The following is a 24,907-nucleotide window of genomic DNA, read 5'->3' as shown; positions in this document are numbered from 1 at the left end:
CTGCAACACACAGACATCACAGGTATGGAATGCAGGACTAGGATTCAGGGCAATTATTTGCATAGCAAAAAGCCAGGAGTCATTCTGCCCTTCATTCTGCGGCTTCCTTGCTGTGAACTGTCAGGCACATTACCACTTAGTCATGCTCAGATTTAAGAACCTGTATAACGATTTGAATAATGCTTCTTTTCCTCATCAGGGGGCTCCAAAGCTCAGTCAATGTTTACACGATGCTTCTGGGTGCCTAGTTAGCAAGCTGTGGGCCATGAAGATATAAAACATCAGCAGACTCAAAAAAAAAAAAAAAAAGCAGGCAGTGATGGGCATGGTAAACTCTAGGTCTGTTGTTGAAATGCCAGCCCTGCATAAAAGGTACTGGTTGTTTTTTCTTCTGATCTACTACTCAAGTCATTCAAAGCTTTAGCTGGGGAAGAAAATGTCAAAAGTTCAATCAAGGGTGTCTGCATGATAGCATTATGGCCTTACAGTTTTTTCCTTTATGTTGCTCTGTATTTTCTGAACTGTCTACAATGAACACGTATACTTTCTTAATTGAAAAATAGGTAAATGTAAATATTCTAAAAGATGGTGTTTAAAAAGAGAGGAAGGTTAACTATGTCAGACTGAATTACTGGTGCTGATTCTTCATTTCTCCCCAACTGTGTTATATATCTGCATCTTTGCAGAGGTGTCATGGTGGGGAGGGCATGCTTCTGCCCCATGATGCAGGGCTTGATCATGTGACTTGCTTTGACCAATAGAAAGTTACAGACATGGCACCAGAAGAGACTTGAAATCTGCCTGTGCAGGTGGATATACATGTCCTTGCTCTCATCTTTTAGAAGGGGAACATAGTATTTTGGGTAACTGCTGGTTCAAGGAGGAGGAGAGAAAGGTGGAGCAGATCTTGACCTAGCCTGGACCCAGGAAGCCATCACAGCAGAGACCAGGCTAAATCACCCCAAACTCAGCTGACCTGCAGTCAGGGGAGAAAGGAAGGAATGTGTACTGTTGTTTTACAGTGAAATTTTGTGGTTATGTAGCATGATCGTTGTCTACTGGTATACCACCTGACGGCACAGAAAACCTCAGGCACAAAAGTAAGTCATGGATTGAACTGCAGTTTGAGAAAACTTTTTAGAAGATAGGAATTATTTTCCTCCCTCTCATTAAAAATATAATTATTTAATTACAATTATAGTAAGCCCTATGAAAAGTTAATGAGTCCATTCAATACGGAGATTTCACATGAAAAATATATTGAGTCTTTTTCAATGTTAATATTTTTTGCAACATGATTTAATGTTTATGGCTGTTTTCCACTTTATGTGTATACCATATTATGTTTCACCAATATTCTTTTGCCAGATATCTAGATTTTAGATAATTTCCCATCTTTATTATTATTAATGGTGCTCTCTAAACATAACTAAGGCGAATTCTCTACACATATTCATGACTATTGCCTTGTGATGAAATCTGAGGAACAGAATGGCTGGGTTAAAGAATATGTAAATTTTAAAGCTTTAATATGGGCGTTAATTGCCTACTTTTAATTTACTTTTGTAATTAACAAACCAGGATCTGTACAGATTGAGTCAGCTCCAGATATAAGCTGAGCAAAAATTGTCCAATTAATTGGAAAAAATTACTCCAATCAATCCTGCTGGAACATATTAAAGACCTATTGGGTACCAGCTATGCGAGGCCCAGGGTAGTGGCTACAAGTATGGACTGTGAGCCACAAAACCTGGGTTCACATCTTGGCATCATCCAGTTCATGATCTTATGCAATTTACTCAGCTTGTCTGTGCCTCAGTGTTCTCACCTGTAAAGTGGGGATAAGAGTGTCTCCCTTATAAGAGCACAGAAATATAAGTCAATAAATGTAATTCCCTAAACACTGTGCCTGCCACATAGTAAATCCTTCATGTTAGCTGTCATTAGGGATGAACAGATGAGGAAGATCACAGATCTTCTTCTCAACAACCTAAGAGTTTAGTGAAACTTATAAAGGATAATTGGGTAGCAAAATTTTCAAACTAAATTTTCAGACTCAGTGAAAGTTAGCTTTTCATAAAGTCTTGCTTCAAAGAAAGCAGTAGAAAACTCCTAAAAGAAAACAAACCTTGGAATAAAACAAAGGTAAACAATAAGGTAAACAAAATAAAGGTAAACAACAGGAAGGTGAGTGGTCTCCAAGCTACAGAAACTAATAGTGCCAATATCTAATACCACAAATTTATGATGGCAAAACCGGTTTGACTAATTTAAGTTTAGCAACAAGATCTATCCCAAGGGGAGATCATATGTGACTATTTACAGTTGCCTAGAACTAGTGGAAACCACTTTTCTTACGATCAGAGATGATCTTTCTTCTCTTCTCTCTACTACCTGACACTGGTACAGTGCCTGACACAAAGTAGAAACTCGGGTGATGAAGGTTTCAAACTGATATTCAAAGCCCAAGTTACCCATCAACTGCAAAATTCTAAATTCAGTACACTCTGCACACAACACTAATAGCCACCATCCCTAGGCTACGTGCTCTGCATATGTTATTTCATTAAATCCTCAACGAAGCTATCTAAAAGACCAACTAAGAGTGTTTTCTCTTCATATTCTGAAATAATTTCCAAGTGACTGTTTTTTTAAAATGGGCTGATGTTCAAGAGATTTTTTTTTTCAAAACTCTCCCAAGGATCACTAAACATTTTTTTTTCCAATTAAACATTTTTGAAAATTATCTTACCAAAGATTTAATTACCTAAAATAATTTTATACCAAACAAAATTACATAAGAAGGCTAGAATTGCTGGAGCTTTTGAGGTTTGTTATTTTAAAATTGGAATCAAGTTCAGTATTTTTTTGAAGCCCAAAGGCCAAATTTCATGTTTCAGGTCATGTATTTGTAATACTTTTGCATTATTTGAAAGTTCTAAGCAAACTGCTTTGGCAAAAATTGGAGAGAACCCTTACTCCTTCCCTCCTATTGATCAAAAGTAGTTTAACTAAAGTTAAGTAAATTTCCTAAGTGAAATTAGTAAGCAAGGGGTGAGTCTTTTAAGCTCTAAGATTCCATATCCTCCCCTAAGAAACTAAGAGTTATACTAAACCTTTAGGATATCCTACTTAAAAAAAAAAATCTGCATTTATAGAAATGAAAGTCAAGAAAAATGTCCTAGTATGCATTAGAAGAACATCAGTAAAACTCCAGTGTGAACATTTTCTTAATGTTAGTGAAGTACAGCAATTTTTTGCATTTTTTTCCCCTTGGTCTGAGGTCAGTTTCACCCTCGATCCCAGCAGTGTGCCCATACTGGGTCACATGTTCTAGACTGATCATGATATAGAAGCATTTTTGTTTCCAGAAATTTCAGCTCCAAAACTCAAAATCCATAATGTTCCAAAAAAGCAACTCAACTTATTTTTGAGGTCACTTATGAACTGGCAAACAAGACTATCACTCATAGAGAAAACTTTGTGTGATATTTCAAAAACAATAAAGTTTCCCCCAAAATGTCTATATTTAGAGGGAAAAGCACTCAGAATGAATAGAAATCTAAACTTCAGTGATTTAAAATTAAGTTTAATAATATGAATATTTATATGGCAAGTTATTTTTTTAAAACATACTTTAAGTTATTTTAATTTTAATTTTTAAAATTTTAATTTATCTTTCAAGTTAATAAAAGTTATTTATAGATTTAGGGATTTTAGCTTTTCAGTTAATTTAACAACACAAGTTACAAACGGGGGAAAGAAAAAACTGGGTGAAAGATCTGAACAGGCACTTCACAAAAGGAAAAATACAAATGTCCAATACGCACACGAAAAGATTTTGACATCATTTAGTCATCAAGAAAATATAAATTAAAACCAGAATGTGATAGAACTACTTTCCACTAAAATGGCTAAAACTAAAAAGCCTAGCAACACCACAGGTGGTTAAGAATGCAGAGTAATTAGCTCACCTGTTGGTGGTGGGAAAGTAAAAATAAATCATTTTGGAAACATTTTGGCAGTTTCTTAAAAAATTCAACATATGCTACAGATGCAACTAATAACATGTACGTGAGGGCATCCTCAGTCACTTCAGTCATGTCTGACTCTTTGCAACCCTATGGACTATAGCCTGCCAGGATCCTCTGTCCATGGGATTCTCCAAGCAAGAATACTGGAGAGGGTTGCCATTTCTTTTTCCACTAACAACATGGATGAATGTTAAAAACATACTGAACGAAACCAGACACAAAAAAACATGTACCGCATGATTCCATTAATATGGACAAAAGCAGAGAGTTGCCTGGGCGCAGGGGAGGGATGCAGGGAACGTTTTATATCTTGATTTTGGATGTAGTTCCAAAATCAAGATATTTTGGTAAATAACTTTGCTAAACCCAACCACATGTGCACTTAGAATGAATACATCTAATATGTAAATTACACTTCAGTCAAGATTACTAATCTAATCCTCAATTTAACTGCTCTCTGAATTGGATTAGATTTTACCACATGATCTGTGGAGGGGCAGGCACCCCCTCAAGGGGCTGATGCTCACACATGGAACTCTGCTGTCATGGGGGACCCTCTACACTCGTCTCTACCCCTCCACGGGGACTGGTTCCAGGGCTCCCACAGATACCCAATCCACAAATGCTCAAGTCCCTTATATAAAATGGCATAGTATTTGTTTATCAACTATGCATATACTACTGGATAATGTAAGCCACATTTAGATTACTCATAATACCTGATACAATGTAAATATAATGTAAATAGTCATCAGCAGACAGCAAACTCAAGTTTTGCTTTAGGGAACTTTCTAGAATTTAAAATATATATATTTTTCATCTGCAGGTGGTTGAATCTGTGGGTTCAGAACCCAAGGATATGGGGAGTTGACTGTACTAGAAAGTTGTTTAGCTGTTCGGTCGTGTCCGACTCTCCGCCAGGCTGCTCTATCCATGGGATTCTCCAGGCAAGAATACTGGAGTGGGTTGCCATTCCCTTTTCCAGGGAATCTTCCTGACCCAGGGATCAAACCCGGGTCTCCCACATTTCAGGCAGATTCTCTACCATAAAAGCCACCAGGGAAGCCCATACTGTCTAAACACAATTTCATCTCTTAAGTAGGTCACTCACGCAACTCACCAGTCAGAGCACCTCCCAGGCTCCCCCGTCGCAGCTGTCTTCCATCCTCACTCAGCTGTCTTTTAAACTTCAGCGACTTCCCAGGGCCAGGAGCCACATCTGGGTTGCTGCATTTCCGAAATGGCATGGGCGGAGGGGATAATATGTGATCAAGCTGCGGAGGAAAGGATAGTGGCATCACTTGCTGGGAATGAATGAAAGACCCCTGCCGCCAGCACACTTCCTTCTTTTCCTTCTCTAAATCCCTCTCTCCCAGCCCTGGTTTAGAGACCCCAGGGCTCCACTGTTGACTCTTCCCTCTGAGAGAGGCTGGCTAGCTGCAAAATCTCCACCATGGTGTTTTCAAGCTGCAGGCCATGGTATATTAGTGGGTTATGAAATCAAGTTAGTAGGTTGCGACTAGTATTTTTTAGTGCAATAGAATAGAAATGGTCAGAGTCCAAGGAAGGAAGGAAAAGAATTGTTACATGAAATGTATACATTATACATGGGTGTGTGTGTATCCAGAGTCATTATGTAAAATATGTCCTTTCATGTGCCAAGGACTGCATGCTGAAGCTCCAATACTTTGGCCACCTGATGTGAAGAACCAACTCACAGGAAAAGACCGCGATGCTGGGAAAGATTGAAGGCAGGAGGAGAAGGGGACGAAAGAGGATGAGATGGTTGAATGGCATCACTGACTCAAGGGACATGAGTTTGAGCAAACTCCAGGAGATAGGGAAGGACAGGGAAGTCTGGCATGCTGCAGTCCACGGGGTCACAAAGAGTTGGACATGACTTAGTGATTGAACATCAACAACATGGGCCATGATCCCCTGTAAAAAATGAAGAATATTGCTCTATAGATTCTAGGGAGAATCCATAGGTCACTTCTTTGGTTGTTCACAAAAAAATTCACAGGATTTTGGTGCCCACAAATATATGTAGGGAAGGGAAATTTCTAAGAACCACAGCCCTTAGCGGAAATCAATACATCCCTAGATCACCTTATAGTTTCTTAAAAGAAAATCTGTCACAAGAGTCAGAGAAACCAAAGTTACTTCAAAAGACAGTTTTCTACAAAAGAATCCCTTGTGTCACAACACTTATTTCAAGATCTGTCCTGCTTTCACAAGAAAACCTTTCATACTTGAATAGTGCCCTATGTTTTTCAATGGTTTCCTCCAAGTATATATGCATATATGTGTCTGGATAGTTATTAAAAATATTCCTGAGCCCTAAATATTCCCGAGTCCCATAGACCCAGAGAGTTATTAAGAATGAAAATGAATTAAAAAGATATTCATGGATATTCCAACTACCACAGAAAAGAGTCAACGTCATAGAAATTTAAAAACAAGAAGAGTTAGGTAGCATTGCTTAAAGCCAGGCATTTTAAGGGCCTCTTCACTAAGATGGATAAGGATAAGAGGCTTATGAAAGCTTCCTGAGATGACTGACTGAGGGGGAAACTGGGTCTTGTTCTGATGGGCGGGGCCATGCTCAGTAAATCTTTAATCCCATTTTCTGTTGATGGGCAGGGCTGTGTTTCCTCCCTGTTGTTTGACCTGAGGCCAAACTATGGTGGAGGTAATGAAGATAATGGTGACCTCCTTCAAAAGGGCATACACCACACTCAGTGCCTCGGACCCTGCAGCAGGCCACTGCCAACCCACGCGTCTGCTGGGGCCTCCTGGACACTCACGGGCAAGTCTGGGTCAGGCTCTTGTGGGGCCACAATTATGAAATTAAAAGATGCTTGTTCCTTGGAGGGAAAGCTATAATCAACCTAGACAGCATATGAAAAAGCAGAGACATTACTTTGCCAACAAAGGTCCGTCTAGTCAAAGCTATGGTTTTTCCAGTGGTCATGTATGGATGTGAGAGCTGGACTATAAAGCAAGCTGAGCACCGAAGAACTGATTCTTTTCAACTATGGTGTTGGAGAAGACTCTTAAGAGTCCCTTGGACTGCAAGGAGATCCAACCAGTCCATCCTGAAGGAGATCAGTCCTGAATATTCATTGGAAGGACTGATGTTGAAGCTGAAACTCCAATACACTGGCCACCTGACTCAAAGAAATGACTCACTAGAAAAGACCCTGATGCTGGGAAAGAATGAAGGCAGGAGAAGAAGGGGCCAACAGACGATGAGATGATTGGATGGCATCACTGACTTGATAGACACGAGTTTGAGCAAGCTCCGGGAGTTGGTGATGGACAGGGAAGCTTGGTGTGCTGTAGTCCATGCGGTCACAAAGAGTTAGACACGACTAAGCAACTGAACTGAACTGAACTCACTAAGATATGTCTTGTTTTCTTGGGTAGAAAGAAGGTCATCTGCTTATACCTGTCAGAGATTTTCAGATTAAGACTCTCATGGATGTATTCATAGGAAAAATAAATCAGGGATGAAGTCATTTATGTGTCTGACTACACAATGCAGCATATTCAAAACCATGGCAAAAACAAAAACTGACCTTGCCTATGAGTTACTTCTCTCAAGCTGGTTAAGATGAAGTAGATTCAATTCAGTTCAGTTCAGTTGCTCAGTTGTGTCCAACTCTTTGCGACCCCATGAACTGCAGCACGCCCGGCCTCCCTGTCCATTGCCAACTCCCGAAATTTACTCAAACTCATGTCGATTGAATCGGTGATGCCATCCAACCATAGATTATGCTTGCTCAACTATTACATGATGTCAACTCTCCCCCAAGCTCGGCTGTACTCATTGATAACATAGAACAACTGGATTTCAAGCACTTGCCAATAAATACCATCTGAAATTCACTGCCAATCAGTATTTTAGTACATTTCATTGCTACCTAGTAATTCAGTGGGAGGTCCTCAAACTAGTGGTGCATCCACTCCAGGATCTGCCCTGACCAGCAGGGAAAAGGAACTACAGATTGTATTTCTGGAAATATTTGTTCCTTTGCTGTTCATTTCATTGGTGTCCTAATTAGGAGGGCCCCCAAGGACACTCCAACTTCTGTCTAGTCTTAGACACTTTACCCTTAAACCTTATGGACAATGAAATGTAGCAAGGGCACCTTAGACAGAGACACATCAGCTACTAGAACATGCAGAACGCAGTCTGGGTTCCAAATGCAGTCAGTCCGTTACACAATGCGGAGGTTGATGCTGCCTCCTTCTTGGCTCCATCTATAGCCTTATCCCAGCTGTTTTTTCTTTTTTCTGCCAATAGTTTGGGGAAATTTAAGCAAATCTACAACAGAAAAGTTTAATACAGTGAACACCATATTCCCTTGACGAGTGGTGAATTGCTAACCTTGTTCTCCCTCTCTCTCCCTTTCTCTTTCATGCACCAGTCCCACAGTAGAGTTAGTTGCAGACATTGTGAATTTCTACCCCTCAATACTTCAGCCTGCCTCTTCTAAGAACATAAGAGGCCATTCTCTTAAATTTTCTTGCCTTGTATTGTATGTATTTGTACGTCATGAGTCTTTCCTTTTCTAAGGGAAGTTTAAATACTAGGAATAAGACACAATATCATGTAGACTTAATATTAAGAAATCTGCTTTTACACTGAAAGCAAAGCTTGCAGCCACAAGGTGGCAATGTGTCATAGACATTCAACAAAATGCTCCATAATCCCTACTATTTGTGTAAATGCACCAGTAACCCCTCAGAATAACCAAGTAAGTTAGGGTTCCTCCCATTTTGTCATGTTCTCTTAATTACTAGTGGTAGCTGCATAAAATACACATATTTATTGTTTAAGGTTCATCAAGTTCTGCTACTTATTTTTCACCTGAAGTTAAATTTTTCAGCTTGTGGAATTATAATTAATTTCTCTGGGGAAGACTGTTATATCGCCAATTAACAGAGGGTGAAAAAATAGCAGAAGAAAGAAGATAATTCCTAAGGAGGAATTATGTGATTTTCCTTACATGTTTCCAACAAAGCCATAAAAGACGAAAAAATGAAGAAGAAAGAGAAGGAAATCAAGGAGAAAGTGTAGGTAAATAAAATCCATTTCATCACATATAGACTCATAAGCTATTAGTCCATAAGCCCGAGTTTTTCATCAGAATCACAACCCCAAGAGGAGGGTATTATTTTTTAAATCTGGCAAAATTGAGGCGGTGAACAGTGAGCACTGCAAATGTTTCCAACACAGTAAAAGCAGAAAAACCTATAAGCATTGTGCCATATTCCAGGATCCCATTTCCTTCCTCACCTCAAATCACACTCCCAACAGGGCTCTCTCTAAACACATCATTTTTCCAAACTTGCTATGCTGTTAGTGGCTCTAGTTTTCTTTCTACAATTAGTCAAAGCTTCTCAAAATGGTCCACTACAGCCTTTTGCAATATATTTTTCATTTTTGTCCTGTTTCAAACACTCATGATCCCTTTAAAAACAATTCATCAGACCCTGGAGCTTACGGCAGACATTCAACATATCACTTTGGACATTGCCCTCTGAATGATTTCAGTTTAATGTTTTCCAAAGTCTCCATACTACAAGGAATTCAACTGAAAACAGAGGGCGTCTTTTCAACTTTCACTCATGTTCAAGGACATCTAAGCCTGCACTTGTCACACTTGCTCCAAACATTTCTAATTTCCCTCTCCAAGTAGTCAGTGGACTCCTAGAAAGCCAGCCCCTTCTTTCTCGTCACATGCTCACCTAACACGCTGCTAGCCACAAAGAATCCTGGATTTTTGAAGTGCATTCTCCAGGAACAGGTTCCATTCATCTGTCAAGGGACACTTAGGTTGCTTCCATGTTTTGGCTATTATAAGTAGTGCTGTCATGAATGTTGGGGTGCGTGTATCTTTTCAACGTAAGAGTATTTTTCTTTTCTGTATATATGCCAAGGAGTAGGACAGCTGGATCATATGACAAATATTTTGTTTCTTTAAGGAACCTCCGTACTGTTTCCCATAGTGGCTGCACTAATTTACATTCCACCGGCAGTGCAGGAATCTTTTTTTCCCACACCTTCTCCAGTATTTATATTATTTGTAGTCTTTTTGATGATGGCCATTCTGACTGGTGTGAGGTGATAGATATCTCATTGTAGTTTTGATTTACATATCATTAATAATTTTGCTAATAGTCTATCATGGGACACATGTGTTTTAGAGAACAAATACACAACTACTGCAAGTCTGATACAGACTTGGGGGAAAGTTTCCAAAATTACCAGTCCTACAGAAGCACTAATCACCAAAAATCTACATCAATTTTCTATACTGATCATCTCCACCCATTGCTTGCGGTTTTGCAAGTATTAGGCTGAGTAAAACAGAAGAGTCCACCACAATTACAGTATGGCTTCTGCCATCAGTAAAGATGAATTAAAGGCCAATTATTTACAAGATTCAGTCTTACCACTTTGTTTAGTGTCTCTGCCATCACCATCACCACCATCTCCAAACACAAACCATGGATTTATTCTTCTAATGGCTATATACTATAGTTTTTCATCCATTTCTTTCTCAAAAGGCATGTTACAACTTTTGATGAACATTGAATTTGCAGTCTTCTTAACTGACAGTTTTCTCCAAACTCATCTCCAGACACTTTCCTGCCCAAATATACAGTTTCTCTCATTTACACATGTTCACATAGCCATCATTATTTAGAAAGTAAAGAGATTATTCCAACCTTAGTAAATGGCAACTCCTTTTGTCTAGTTTCTTAAGTCACAAACCTCACACTTGCTCTAAACTTCTCTTTCTTACCCCATAGCCAATGAGCAAATCCCCTAACTCAACCTCTGAAATATATCCAGAACCCAACCACATCACCATTTCTACTGCTGCCACTCCTATCTCTGCCTTCCAGTTCTCTCTTGTGATAGCCTCCCAATAAATCTGCTTCCATCCTACTTTCGGCACAGCTGCCAGTGACCCTTGTAAAACGTAAGCCAGATGCTCCAGATCCTCTTCTTGGAGTCCTTTCCTGACTTCCCCTCTACCCAAAACGACATCCTAAGTCTTGACAATGCCCTCCAAGGTCCTGCCAGCTCTACCCTCATCTCTCTGATCCCAGCTCCTACTCCTCCACTCACTCCACTTCCGTTTGTTGCTGGACCTGAAAAGCCCCAGGCATCTTTCCATTCATGACCTTTACACCCATCACTTCCTATATCTGGGATGCACTGCAGATACTAGCTACCATGCTCCCCCCAATCCTTCAGGTCTCTATTCAAAGGTTACTCTTTTTTTGGAGGGGGGAAGGCTTTCTAATTGCCCTATGTAAATGTGTTACTGAGTGCAAGTTTGAGTGCCCCACGTATGGTGAAGTCAAACAAATGGAAACATCAGAGTTTGGAGTAGAGAGAGGTTTGTTGTGGGGCCAAACAAGGAGAATGGGTGGCTTGTGTTCAAAAAACCCGAACTCACTGAAGGGTTTCAGCAAAGCATTTTTAAAGAGAAGATGAGGGCGGGGCATCCTAGGGTTTATCATCTGCCCATGCACAAGTCTCTGACTGGTTGATGATGATCAATCCTTAGGCAGCAGAAGGTTGGGGGCTAGGTGCTCATGATCATTAAGCAAGACTTTCTTCCATTTCCTGCAGAAAAACTCAGGAATATACATCGGATACTACTATCTAGGTGGGGCTTCCCTGGTGGCTCAGTGGTAAAGAATCCACCTGCAATACAGGAGATGTGAGTTCAACCCTTGGGTCAGGAAGATCCCCTGGAGAAGGAAATGGCAACCCATTCCAGTATTCTTGCCTGGAAAACCTCCTGGACAGAGGAACCGGCAGGCTACAGTCCATAGGGTCACAAAAGAGCCGATCACGACTAAAGCAACTGAGCATACTATATAGGAACTTTAGAGAGGAGCTAAAGCAGAGAATATGGAGGAGATGTCTATTCCAGGAAGGCCCCATAGGGTTCTGTCCCAGGAAAGTCAAACAGGATCTTGCGTGGTTACAAAAGGATAGGCCCACCACTTTTTGCCCTTTTCAATTTTTCCTCCATAGCATCTATTGCCACATGGCATGTTAGAGCTCTCATATTTATTATTCTTCTTCTCCCACTCGGAAGTAAGTTACATCAAATTATATACTACTTTTTTGTCCTCTCTTTGTCCACTGTCCTACATAAAAGACATCTTGTAAATATTGGTTGAAGGAACAAATTGCAAATCTCTGGTATTTGGTTTAAACAACAACAACAACAAAAAAAACCCCATACACAATAAAGGGTTTCAATTACTGGGATAAAAATAGGATCAGCTTCAAATATTAAATGTTACTCAATGTGAAAATACTAAAGGGAGTCTCTAACATTTTGACAAAGTTGACCGCTATATGCATGAAGAAGACCCTCAAGTTTGAGCAAATGGCCTCTTTTCAAAGAATCTTTTCTATATACAAACTAATATGCTAATTTTTGAGCACTGCTACCTCTGATGGCTCAGACTGTAAAAGCATCTCTCTGCAATGCTGGAGAGCCGGGTTAGATCCCTGGGTCGGGAAGATCCTCTGGAGAAGGAAATGGCAACCCACTCCAGTACTCTTGCCTGGAAAATTCCATGGACAGAGGAGCCTGGTAGGCTACAGTCCATGGGGTCACAAAGAGTCGGACACAACTGAGCGACTTTACTTAACTTTACCTCTGAAGGTAATCCCTAACAATGAATTAGTAGACCTGTTAACTCTATCCTAACTAGCATATCACTTGTGTCTATCAGTTCCTCCTTTTGGTAATTCTTCATTGATTCTCAAGATGTGGCACCTGCATTTTAAAGACCCATCCAGAATGCATGTGTCCCAAGGCCAAAGTTCATTAGTTCAAAGGGATCACCAATGTCACTGCATACATAATGGATGGGATCTCAAAGTAAAGAAAGAGTGACTAGTAATATAGAGTTATGAAGACACTGTTCACTTACTCTGTTTCTAGATTTTAAATATTCTAAGAAACCATAGATATGAAAATAAATGAATAATTGTACCACTGCATATAGTTCTAATCTTAATTAACTGCTCTGTTGCTTCCATCCAGAAAGGAATCAAAGGAGAAACCTGACATGACTTTATTGCAAAATTGGGTTTTATTTACGTTTAAACCAAAGCCTACAAACAACATTTTAAAATTTGATAAGGTTCTATAGTTAAGACAGTCATTGTTGTTTTCATATTAATTCCTTGGTGTCTAGGAATGCTAATACTTACTATCCTATTTAGGACATTTAGTTATTACTACACTTGTTTTCTCATCTACAAAATGTTAATAAGAACACTACCTATCTCCTGAGGTGGTTATGAAGTTTAAAAGAATTCATAGAAAAATAAAAATAAAAGAATTCATATATGCACTTAAAACAATTTAGCTGTGGTGGTTATTAACATGCCCATGTAGCAAGTCACTTCATTCAGAAACATCTCTGCATGTATGCTTCATCATAAATGGTTTCAAGGAAATTAAACCGATTACAGTTTTACTGAGTTGCCTTTTCTTTTTCTTTATGACTCAGATGAGAACTTGGTTTGAATGAACCACTTTAAAATTATTTCAGGCCAAAAAAGAAATAATTAGATAAATAAATAAAAATCATTTCAAGCTGTAGTTTTCATGCTGGGCCCCAGAGCACAACTCCCTGGTCTTGATCATGAGGTTCTCAGCATGTGTGAGGCAAGGAACCTACTCCAAATTTGAATTCTCAGGCACAGACTCCCACTGGCATGCTACTTAACTGCTCTCTGAAGAGTGGACCTCATGAACCTCAGAGGTAGTTAGGATGCAGAGGGAGGATGGATGCAAAGGACTTGACACAGTGCTTGGCACATGTAAGCGTTAAGTAGTAATATACAACCTCCCTTCCCCCAGCATCCCAAATTCTCACTACAGACTGAGTTAGACACTGAGAGAGCTATACTCTTGGATCACATTTTTCTGGGGCCCATTGAACTGAATTTGCTGGCATTCATTTTGGATTGTGCCACCCAGAATGAATGCTTCCACTTAATAATATTGTAAGAAACAGCCTTCTGTAAATCCTGCCACTTTGTTCTATAAACATAACAGCCTATATTGAACAGTATCCTCCTTATCAAGATGCATCTCTATGAAAATATTAAGCAGCTGTGAACCAGATATTCCTCTGAGCACAAGAGTAGACAGAAAAATTCCTGCCCACTAGGAGCTTCATTCCAGTTGGAGAGACAGAACCCAGGAGAAAATGCTGTCCATTCTCTGCACTAGAAACCATTCTGCTTCTGCTGGGCTATAGTCTTATTTTATCCTAGGAAGCCCATGAACCAGAAAATGAATCATATTCCTCTAAGTCGGCCACTAAAAATCACAGGGTAAAGCTGGCAGTCCATCATCAGCAAATGTGGCTGTCCAGTTTCTATCAAGACATCATGGATTTGGTTGCTGCATAACCATACTGGATTTCACCTTACCCTCTGCTGGACTGAATGCTTGTGTCCCCATTGCAAATTCATATGTTGATCCCTAACCCCTCAAAGTGACTGTATTTGGAGGTAGGACCTCTGGGATGTGATTAGCTCATGAGGGCAGAGTTGTTACAAACGGCAAATCCCATAGAGTTCCCTTGCCCCTTCTACCATGTGACAACATAACTAGAAGACATGTGACTATGAATTAGGAAACAGGCTCTCATCCGACTGTGACTGTAATCTCATCTGCCAGTGGCTCCATCTTGGACTTCTCACCCTCCAGAACTATGAGAAATGAACTGTGCTTTTAAGGTACCCAGTCTATGGTATTTTGTTACAGTGGCTCAAACTAAGACACTCTCTACACCAGTGGTCTCAAGTCATGGTAATCTTGAGATTACCGTAATGCTGCGGTAATGCCTCGTGGGGGACATTTGGCAATGTCTGTCTGGAACCATTTTTGGTTTGTCCAACATAAAGGGTGTAGGGCATGTGCTGGGATCTACTGGTGAGAGGTCAGGGATGCTGCTAAACACTCTGGGATGCACAGGACAACCCCCAACAACAGAGTTATTTCAGCATAAAACATCCGTAATACCACTGGTAAGACACTGCTCTGCACTCACCTTCATCTGTCTTCACCTATTTTTAAGTTATTCATCGTGCTGAGTTATGTGTTACTGTAGGTCATCTTGAAACCTTCTGAGAACAAGAATGCAGTGGGCAAAAAACAGACAGCAGAGATAGAATCTTACCAAGAATTGTTCATGTCAACAAAATTTGTTAAACAAACCATTTTGTGAGCTACACGGATTTAACCAACCTATTTAGCTGTTTATTGCATTTCACTTTCTCAATGAACATTCATGTTTTGAAAGCTACTTCAATAGAACATATTTAAACTGAAAGATGTACTAGATACCAATATCATTTTCCATCTTCAGTTTTGTAATTAATTCTTTGAATCACAAACTTCAATTAGCAATATAAAAGTGTTTCAGAAACATCCTAACATACATTAGTAGATCAAACTACAATGGCGTTCACCTAAACAGAGCTGCACCACTAGTTCCATCTCTTAAGAGAATTGATTTTCTTTCTTCCCTCCCGAGAGAAATATGTAAATTAGCACTTTGATACCACAATCTCGCTGTTGTCTGTCAACTCAACCTCAAGAAAGTTAATTCCTTTGCTTATGAACATCACCCCACCCCCTACACACACACACACACACACACACACACACACACACACTCCGCCAGCAATATCATCAGTCCCAAGGACAAAGCATCACACAGCAGGCACTTAATTGTGATCTGAACATGAAGCAATAAATTCAACTGTCTACAGATGAAAAAACAGAGCTAATATTATATTACAGTTTTTTGAAACATAGCACTTTTCTAAGTTTAGTTTAGAAACAACAACACTAGAGAAGTACAAGGAATATACTGATTTGACTTTGCATACACACCACCTATTTTCCTGTCTCTTTAATATTCAGGATGTGTCCTTGACCTTTAGTTAGGGATCTGATCCATGCCTGAAGTTGTTTACATATCTGAAGACATTAAATTCCCCCAGGACCATCATGTCCCCATCGGCAACATAACTCAAAATTCTGACCGCAGTTAACAAAGCAGGCAGAGAATATGCTCCTCACCAGTCATTGTCTCTGCATTTAAAGTCAGAGGGGAAAATCCCCACAATGCCACAAAACTTGACATTCTGTGCCCGCTTCCCCTCTGGTAAAGATAGTAGACCCCCAGGCAGGTAGTAGTATTATTCCCACTTTGCCAATGGGCAAACACTTTGGGAAAGAGTAACCCCTGCAAAGTTATCAGCTCAGGAGGTACAAAAGGAATCAAGCTCAAGGTTCCTAACTCCAAAGCCCATGTTGCTTCCACTGTTTCAAACAGCCTCTTTAAGAGGGGTCACTGCTAAGGAGCAAATGGAGCCCCAGAAAGTAGACTTTCATTTCCTCTTCCATCCCTGGTCTGGGCAAGCTCCCCAAAGAAAATGGAGTCTGACACCGTGGTGTCAATTAGTGTGAATGACCTACTTCAGTCCTAACTGGCCAAATACAGAAGCAGTTTCTAGGGCTTCTTAGCCGAAATCCTCAAGTCAAAATTACAGAATTACAAAGTAAAACCACCTGTAGTCTAATTCTTAGCTTTTCAGAAGACAGAGACCCAGCCAAGTCAACCACCAAGCTTTGCAGAGATAGCTGGTGCATGAATCCAGCCCAGAACCTAGATTTCTAGACCTACCATCTATTTATTACCTTTCGCACCTTTCTCTCTTACCTACTCCTGCAATCCCACTGGTATCCATCACTCCGTAATAATTGACTTGTGTGATTTTCTGTGGGTTTTGTTCATACATCCTTTATCAGCCAATGGTTATTTTAACAACTTGACATTGTGCTAAGGGCTGAGGATGGAAAACAGAACGAACATAGGCATCTTCCTCAGGGCACTTCTACCACAGTGCAGGAGACAGACACAAAAGCAGAGTCATGAAATGACAAGGCAAAGGTAACAACAGAGTTAGGTATGAGGGACTATAATAACCTTGAGCAGAGTAGTGGTCCAGCATCTAATTAATTTCCAGTCCTTACTGTTTTGCTTGAGCCATGCTGACATCACTTAATGCCTAAAGTGCAGGAAGGGGTTGACTAGCCTTTATTCACAGAGATCACGGTCTTTTCAGGGACCCTGAAGCCAGTGCAGAAAGCAGCTCAGTGTGGTATGTTCAATTCAGTTGCTAGTTGTGCCTGACTTTTTGCGACCCCATGGACTGCAGCACGCCAGGCTTCCCTGTCTATCACCAACTCCTGGAGCTTACTCAAACTCATGTCCATCAAGTTGGTGGGTGATGCCATCCAGCCATCTCATCGTCTGTCGTCCCCTTCTCCTCCCACCTTCAATCTTTCCCAGCATCAGGGTCTTTTCCAATGAGTTGGCTCTTCGCCTCAGGTGGTCAAAGTATTGGAGTTTCAGCTTCAGCATCAGTCCTTCCGATGAATATTCAGGACTGATTTCCTTTAGGATTGACGACATTGGTAATTTTCCTTCTAGCTTGGGTTTTTCAAACTTGTCTTTAATGGAGTACAGAAAAAAAAATCTGTTTTCTAAGCAAGGTGGTCTAAGGACTTATGAGAGAAATCTCTTTGTTGAGAAGCTGCTGTGATGAACATTATATGGGGAAATACCTGAGTCTACAGGGTTTACGACTGAGCAGGACTATTTTGTGCTATGGCAGGGGGAAGGATTTGCTTGCTGCTCCAGAGACGGAAAGAGAAAGAACACTAAGAATGTGAGGATGGGGGGAAAGCGTGGTTAGGGAGTTTGGGATGGTCATGTACACACTGCTATAGTTAAAATGGATAACCAATAAGGAACTACTGTATGGCTCATGGAACTCTGCTCACTGTTATGTGGCAGCCTGGATAGGAGGGGAGTTTGGGGAGAATGGGTACATGTATATGTCCGTCTGAGTCCTTTCACTGTCCACCTGAACCTATCACAACATCGTTATAATCGGCTAGACCCCAACATACAGTAAAACGCTTTTTAAAATACAAAATAAGCACTGAAAGACAAGGTGTTTTTTCAACTAAATGAAAACCAATGGAGGAGAAAAACTGGCAGCTAAACCATCACTATGCTGACAAAGCTCTGTATAGTCAAAGCTGTGGTTTTTCCAGTAGCCATGTATGAAGGTGAGAGTTGGACCATAAAGAAGGCTGAGTACCAACGAATTGATGCTTTTGAACTGTGGAGTTGGAGAAGACTCTTGGGAGTCCCTTGGACTGCAAGGAGATCAAACCAGTCAATCCTAAAGGAAATCAGTCCTGGATATTCATTGGAAGGACTGATGCTGAAGCTGAAGCTCCAGTACTTTGGCAACCTGATGTTAAGAGCTGACTCACTGGAAAAGACCCTGGTGCTGGGAAAGACTGAGGGCAAGAGAAGGGGGTGACAGAGGATAGATGGTTGGATGGCATCATCAACATAATGGACATGAGTTTGAGCAAACTCCAGGAGATAATGAAGTAAAGTGAAGCCTGGCTTGCAAAGACTCAGACTCTACTTAGTGTCTTAGTGACAGGAAAACAACAAACCTCTGAAATGAGGTATGAGAAGTAAGATCAGGATTTCTCACAACATTGGCACAGCCACACAGCCTGACTTTCTTATGGTATCACCAAGGCAGATGCCCTGGGATCAGTGTGAGCATCACACCTCATTTCCCGAGGGGAGCAGTGGGCAAAGGTCTGAGGCAAGTCTACAGCTGGGATAGCATTCAGACACTTAAAGGGGGCAAATCATAATTTAATCTATAAAACAGGGATAATTACATCCTCCTCACAGGATTCTTGGATTAAGTTAACTGGTCAATATCAAGTTCCTAGCAAGAGATAGCACTCATCTGTTTCTTCTCTTCTCCCTTCCATTTCCTCTTAGCCTGGTTCATTTGGACAGAACCATAAAAGAAAATAATCAAGCACTAGAACTTCTGATCAGTAACATCTATTGAACCTAAAAATAAACTTTCCACAAGTGTCTAGGAAAAAAAACTGAAATCTGCCCTTCTTGTAAAAATAATGCGTAAGCTCTTTAACTGGAAAAACATATAAATTAATATTCATTTCGTGATTTTACATTAAGAGGGAAAAAGGGCTGTTTGAGCAAGTCTGCTGTGGGCCGAAATAGCAAACTGAACCCTGACCCCAGGGGTAAACACACTGTTCGGAAGAGCATTCCTGAGAAGCATGAGTCACGCGTTCTCAGCAGCTGAGGGGCCTCACCTGGTTAAAATGGAAATATTTCAGAAGGACAGGAAAAACAGTCACTGAGAAATTGGCAAACAGCAAGGGAACTCAAAGGCGTGCTCTGCGGGTCAGAGGTAGTACCAGCCCACGCAAACTATTTTCATCAGCTTCATTTCTTCTTTAAGAGGGAAAACATAACAGAATGTGAAGGGAATGGAGAAGAAAGAGAAGAAAATGACTGAGGGAGAAAGGGGAGGGAGACAGGAAGAGGAGGACAGTCTAACAAGAGCTGTTCGGGGACATTAATGCCCTGTGGCCACCCCCCTTCCCCAGCTCCTACCCCACCCACCTCCTCTGACGTGACCTCACACTTTCACTCTGGTTGTGTCCACCCCTACCACAGAGCCTAAAAACCTTCTCTCTCAGCAAAACTGAAAAGTATGACAGTGCTAGTTGCTCAGTCGTGTCTGACTCTTTGTGACCCCGTGAACTGTGTGTAGCCTGCCAGGCTCCTCTGTCCTTGGAATTCTCCAGAAAAGAATTCTGAAGAGGGTTGCCACGCCCTCCTCCAGGGGATCTTCCTGACCGAGGGATCAAACGTTGCATTGCAGGCAGGTTTTTTGTTTGTTTGTTTTTGTTTTTCATTATGAATGCTCATTTTTTTATTTTTTATTTTTTTTAAATTTTATTAGTTGGAGGCCAATTACTTCACAACATTTCAGTGGGTTTTGTCATACATTGACACGAATCAGCCATAGAGTTACACGTATTCCCCATCCCGATCCCCCCTCCCACCTCCCTCTCCACCCGACTACTCTGGGTCCTCCCAGTGCACCAGGCCCGAGCACTCGTCTCATGCATCTCACCCGGGCTAGTGATCTGTTTCACCATAGATAATATACATGCTGTTCTTTTGAAACATCCCACCCTCACCTTCTCCCACAGAGTTCAAAAGTCTGTTCTGTACTTCTGTGTCTCTTTTTCTGTTTTGCATATAGGGTTATCATTACCATCTTTCTAAATTCCATATATATGTGTTAGTATACTGTAATGTTCTTTATCTTTCTGGCTTACTTCAGGAGAACATAGGCAAAACACTCTCTGACATAAATCTCAGCAGGGTCCTCTATGACCCACCTCCCAGAATATTGGAAATAAAAGCAAAACTAAACAAATGGGACCTAATGAAACTTAAAAGCTTTTGCACTACAAAGGAAACTATAAGTAAGGTGAAAAGACAGCCCTCAGATTGGGAGAAAATAATAGCAAATGAAGAAACAGACAAAGGATTAATCTCAAAAATATACAAGCAACTCCTACAGCTCAATTCCAGAAAAATAAATGACCCAATCAAAAAAATGGGCCAAAGAACTAAACAGACATTTCTCCAAAGAAGACATACAGATGGCTAACAAACACATGAAAAGATGCTCAACATCACTCATTATTAGAGAAATGCAAATCAAAACCACAATGAGGTACCATTACACGCCAGTCAGGATGGCTGCTATCCAAAAGTCTACAAGCAATAAATGCTGGAGAGGGTGTGGAGAAAAGGGAACCCTCTTACACTGTTGGTGGGAATGCAAACTAGTACAGCCACTATGGAAAACAGTGTGGAGATTTCTTAAAAAACTGGAAATAGAACTGCCATATGACCCAGCAATCCCACTTCTGGGCATACACACCGAGGAAACCAGATCTGAAAGAGACACGTGCACCCCAATGTTCATTGCAGCACTGTTTATAATAGCCAGGACATGGAAGCAACCTGGATGCCCATCAGCAGATGAATGGATAAGGAAGCTGTGGTACATATACACCATGGAATATTACTCAGCCATTAAAAAGAATACATTTGAATCAGTTCTAATGAGATGGATGAAACTGGAGCCCATTATACAGAGTGAAGCAGGCAGGTTTTTTACCGTCTGAGTCACCAGGGAAGCCTTAGCAAAATTAACACATAATAAAGAAACAAATATATTAAATCTATTAAATATTTATAAATGAATATAGTCCATAATTCTAAATAAATAATGAGACCTTCAATCAGTATTTCCGTTGCTCAGCACCAAATCTTTCTTACCACTTGGTCTCTCTCTGACCAGAATCTGCCCAGCTGTCTACCCTCTATCCGCGGGCTGAGTCTCTGCTCCTTAGTTACTAGAATCCCTGGCCTGGGCCCCCAGAACTCAAGGTCAGGCCTTGTGTCCAGAGTCTGGCACTAACTGACTCTTGCCTCTGAAAGGCAGCCTGCTGAGGACTAAACCCGTACATGGTGTGGGGCTTCTGTGCCTGTCTGCCCACTGCAACACATCTGCCCCACCTCTACTAGGAGCCGCACCCACGTTTTAAGGCTTGCTTTGGGCTTTCCTGGTGGCTCAGACAGTAAAGAATCTGCCTGCAATACAGGAGACGTGGGTTTGATTCTTGGGTTGGGAAGATCTCCCGTAGAAGGGAATGGCTACCCACTCCAGTATTCTTGCCCAGAGAATTCCATAGACAGAGGACCCTGGAGGGCTACAGTCCAAAGGGTTGCAAAGAGTCGGACATGACTGAGCGACCTACATCTAGAACTTTAGGTTATAGTGCTAACATCCCAGCTTTCCTTTGTTCAGTCACAATACCCCAAGGCTGCTTCCCCAGCCATCTTCCACCCACATGGACTCCCAGTCCTCAAGAGTCAGGTGAGCCCTAACCTATGAGCCCCCAGCGAAATATGAACCGGAGAAAAATGGGAAGGAGAAAATGGCTCAGAAAGACATAGGAGGAAGGGAGAGGGTGGGAAATTCGTTGAGAAAAACAAGAAAAAGGAGAAAGACGGGCAATGAATAGCTTGATAAGACTCTCAGAAAATGAATCCACCTTAACTTTTCTTCATAGTATACTATTCAGTTGGGTCATGAGTGTGTGAGTAACTTGATCCCTCTGATCTTCTGATTACCAATTATACTGTTCTTGAAAAGTCTGATTGAATGGCCAACCATTACTGGGAGCTCATATATTTTTATGTATTCTCCACAAAAGGGTCTGGCCCCCAAAGAGGAGCCCCCTGTTCTGAACCCCCGTCCCCACCAGTCCACACCTTCCAGGAAGAAAACTCTTCTCAAAGTTTCAGGAGTGAAGGACAAGTCAAGATGTTCCCAGCAACCATCTGAAATCAGGCCAGGAAAAGACTTTGCCTTTGGGTACAGGTTCATAATACTGCTAAAATAAGCATTCACCAGAAGCCACAGCGTAGTAAAAACAGACAGAAGATAATTCACTGTCAAGAATCCCTTGAGTTCTCAAAGCACCCCCAAGGACTGAGTAGAGTTGCGTAAATAAGACCAACACAGCAACAAAAAGAGTTGAAGAGGATTGAGTTCGATCCTATTTTTTTTTAACCGTTATCTATAAACAAGAACTCTTAAAACTACTATTAAAGATATACTCACTTTAGCCAAGAAGAAACAACAACTCTGTTTCCTTTCCATGAAAGAGCAAAACCAACCCAATACACAGGAATGCCAAGGAAACTCTTGACAAGGTATGGAGCCAGCCAGTCCTTACCTCAGAAAGCGTGAACACACTGACATCTGCCAACATCTGAAAGAGATGATCCACACCTGGGGACATTTCAACAGTCAGCATTTGATCCAGCTCTGGCTCCCATGCTCAGGTCTTTATTTTTCATTTTTTGCCTGAGACTTGCTGCTGGAAGAGGCTCTGTGTTGAATACGCGTGAGTGCTAAGCTGCTTTAGTTGTGTCTGATGCTTTGTGATCCTGTGGACAGTAGCCTGCCAGGCTCCTCTGTCCATGGGATTCTCCAGGGAAGAATACTAGAGTGGGTTGCCATGCCCTCCTCCAGGGGATCTTCCCAACCCAGGGATCAAACCCTTGTCTCTTATATTTCCTGCATTATCAGGTGGGTTCTTCACCACTACTGCCAGACTGGAATCAAGAAACACACTAAATTAGGGAAAGCTCCAAATCTGAGCTTGACGTAGGCTGAGAACAGAACACTCCAATCTACATGTATAGTCTTCCTTTCACTAAATCTAGGGTTCTCATATATAAAACTTAAAAGTAGGATAAACTAGATGTCTTCTCCTTTGTGGGGATTTTAAACAATGAATTTCTCTGCCATTTAAATGTTTATTTAAGGTTTAAGAAAAACCCACTCACCAAATGTGAGAGCAGAGCTCTCATCTCCAAGGCTGCGCCCACAGGACTGTCTGGCTAGCGAAGTACACGATCCCTGTCCATTTGTATCATCACAGCTACCAGAAACCAGGCTGCCTCCCCATCAGGGCTATGGGTATTCTTTGTCCCCCAACTGCTGCCATGGTTATAGTCACCCCCTACTGCTGAGATACCCCATTCCCATAAGCTCAAACCACCACAGCCACTAAATGTTCATTCCTGACCTTGGCCATTGCCAAGACCAGTCAGTTGCAGCCCACACACCAAATAAGAATGTACTGGACCACAGCCACACTCGTCTGTTCACACACCTTCCACTCTGCCCATGTGGGCAGGGCTGAGCAGTTGTCCCAGAGACGGTAAGGCTCGTGAAACCCAAAATATTTACTATCTGGCCCCCTTGCCTGAACTGATTTCTTCAGTAAATTTACTGAACATCACCTACGTGCCAAGTGCTGTCTGGGCTCTGTGGAGGGAGCCACAGGCAAAACCCAGCCCCTTTCTTTGGGTGCTAATCAGGGCTATGAAGCAGGAGCAGGATGTGGGTGGTTAGAGACCATCTCTCCGACAGGGGGCCATTTGAGCAGAGACCTGGAGGGAGGAGGAGTGTAGGACGAAGAGGCTTCCAAGCCAAGAGAAAGGCAAGTTTGAGGGCCTGAAAGTGAGAGTGAGCGAAACAGCATCACGTGAGAAACAGCATCTTGGTTTCCAGGCCATGCCCGCTTTCCCTGGTCTCAGCCCACCCATCCTTCCCTCTCTCACTAGGCGCAGCCTCACTGCGTGCCAAGCACCATCCAAAGTGCTTTAGGCAAGTGATCTCATTTAATCTTTAAAACAATCCTCTGACATGGTATTATTGTCATCCCCGTTTTAAAGATAAGGAAAGTGAGGTCTAGGGTGTTCAAGTGATTTGCCCCTGGCATCATAATTACTGACCAACAAAGATTGAGCCCATGGCTAGTTGTCAGGCTCATCCTCTTCCTCTATGCCATCTCCGTGAAGGCAGCACCAGCCCTGCCACCCAGCTATGGACCTGCAGCTTTTTGTGACTGGTGTACCTGGGGTACCTGGTGGAAGGTGTGGGCCACCTGGACTGATGGAAGAGGCTTCCCTGAGCCTGCTTCCTTCTCCACTCTCTGTTTTTGGACCAGATTCTCACTGATCACTCCTTCCTCCATCTCTGATGTCACATAGGTCTCCTCAGATTACTTCCAAAACAAAGTCACCAAGCTAGGGAAGCCTAACCAACATACAGAAATGACTTGCAAAAGAAGCAAAAGAGGAAGGGAACTAATATTTAAAGAAGGCCGTCTGTGGGCCAGGCACTGATGTAAACTTTGTGGACTTTATTTCTGGGAGATGATGCTTGGTGAGAAAATCGAAGTAGAAAAACACAACATCTTCCATTTAGA

The 24,907-nt window shown here is 41.5% G+C and overlaps 1 protein-coding gene across 3 annotated transcripts in view; it reads right to left on the bottom strand.

The window, feature by feature from the left end:
• Window positions 1-24,907, bottom strand: part of MAST4 (microtubule associated serine/threonine kinase family member 4) — a 605,067-nt gene that overhangs the window by 429,203 nt on the left and 150,957 nt on the right. For all 3 annotated transcript variants that reach the window (XM_065905692.1, XM_065905694.1, XM_065905693.1), the window contains exon 2: window positions 5,155-5,308. In XM_065905692.1, coding sequence (XP_065761764.1) covers window positions 5,155-5,308 — 154 coding nt within the window. The remainder of the gene's footprint in view (window positions 1-5,154; window positions 5,309-24,907) is intronic.

Source organism: Muntiacus reevesi, chromosome 14 (assembly GCF_963930625.1).
Source record: "Muntiacus reevesi chromosome 14, mMunRee1.1, whole genome shotgun sequence".
Classification (NCBI taxonomy): domain Eukaryota; kingdom Metazoa; phylum Chordata; class Mammalia; order Artiodactyla; family Cervidae; genus Muntiacus; species Muntiacus reevesi.
The sequence above is the reverse complement of the archived record's forward strand: the minus strand, read 5'-3'. Positions and strand labels throughout refer to the sequence as shown.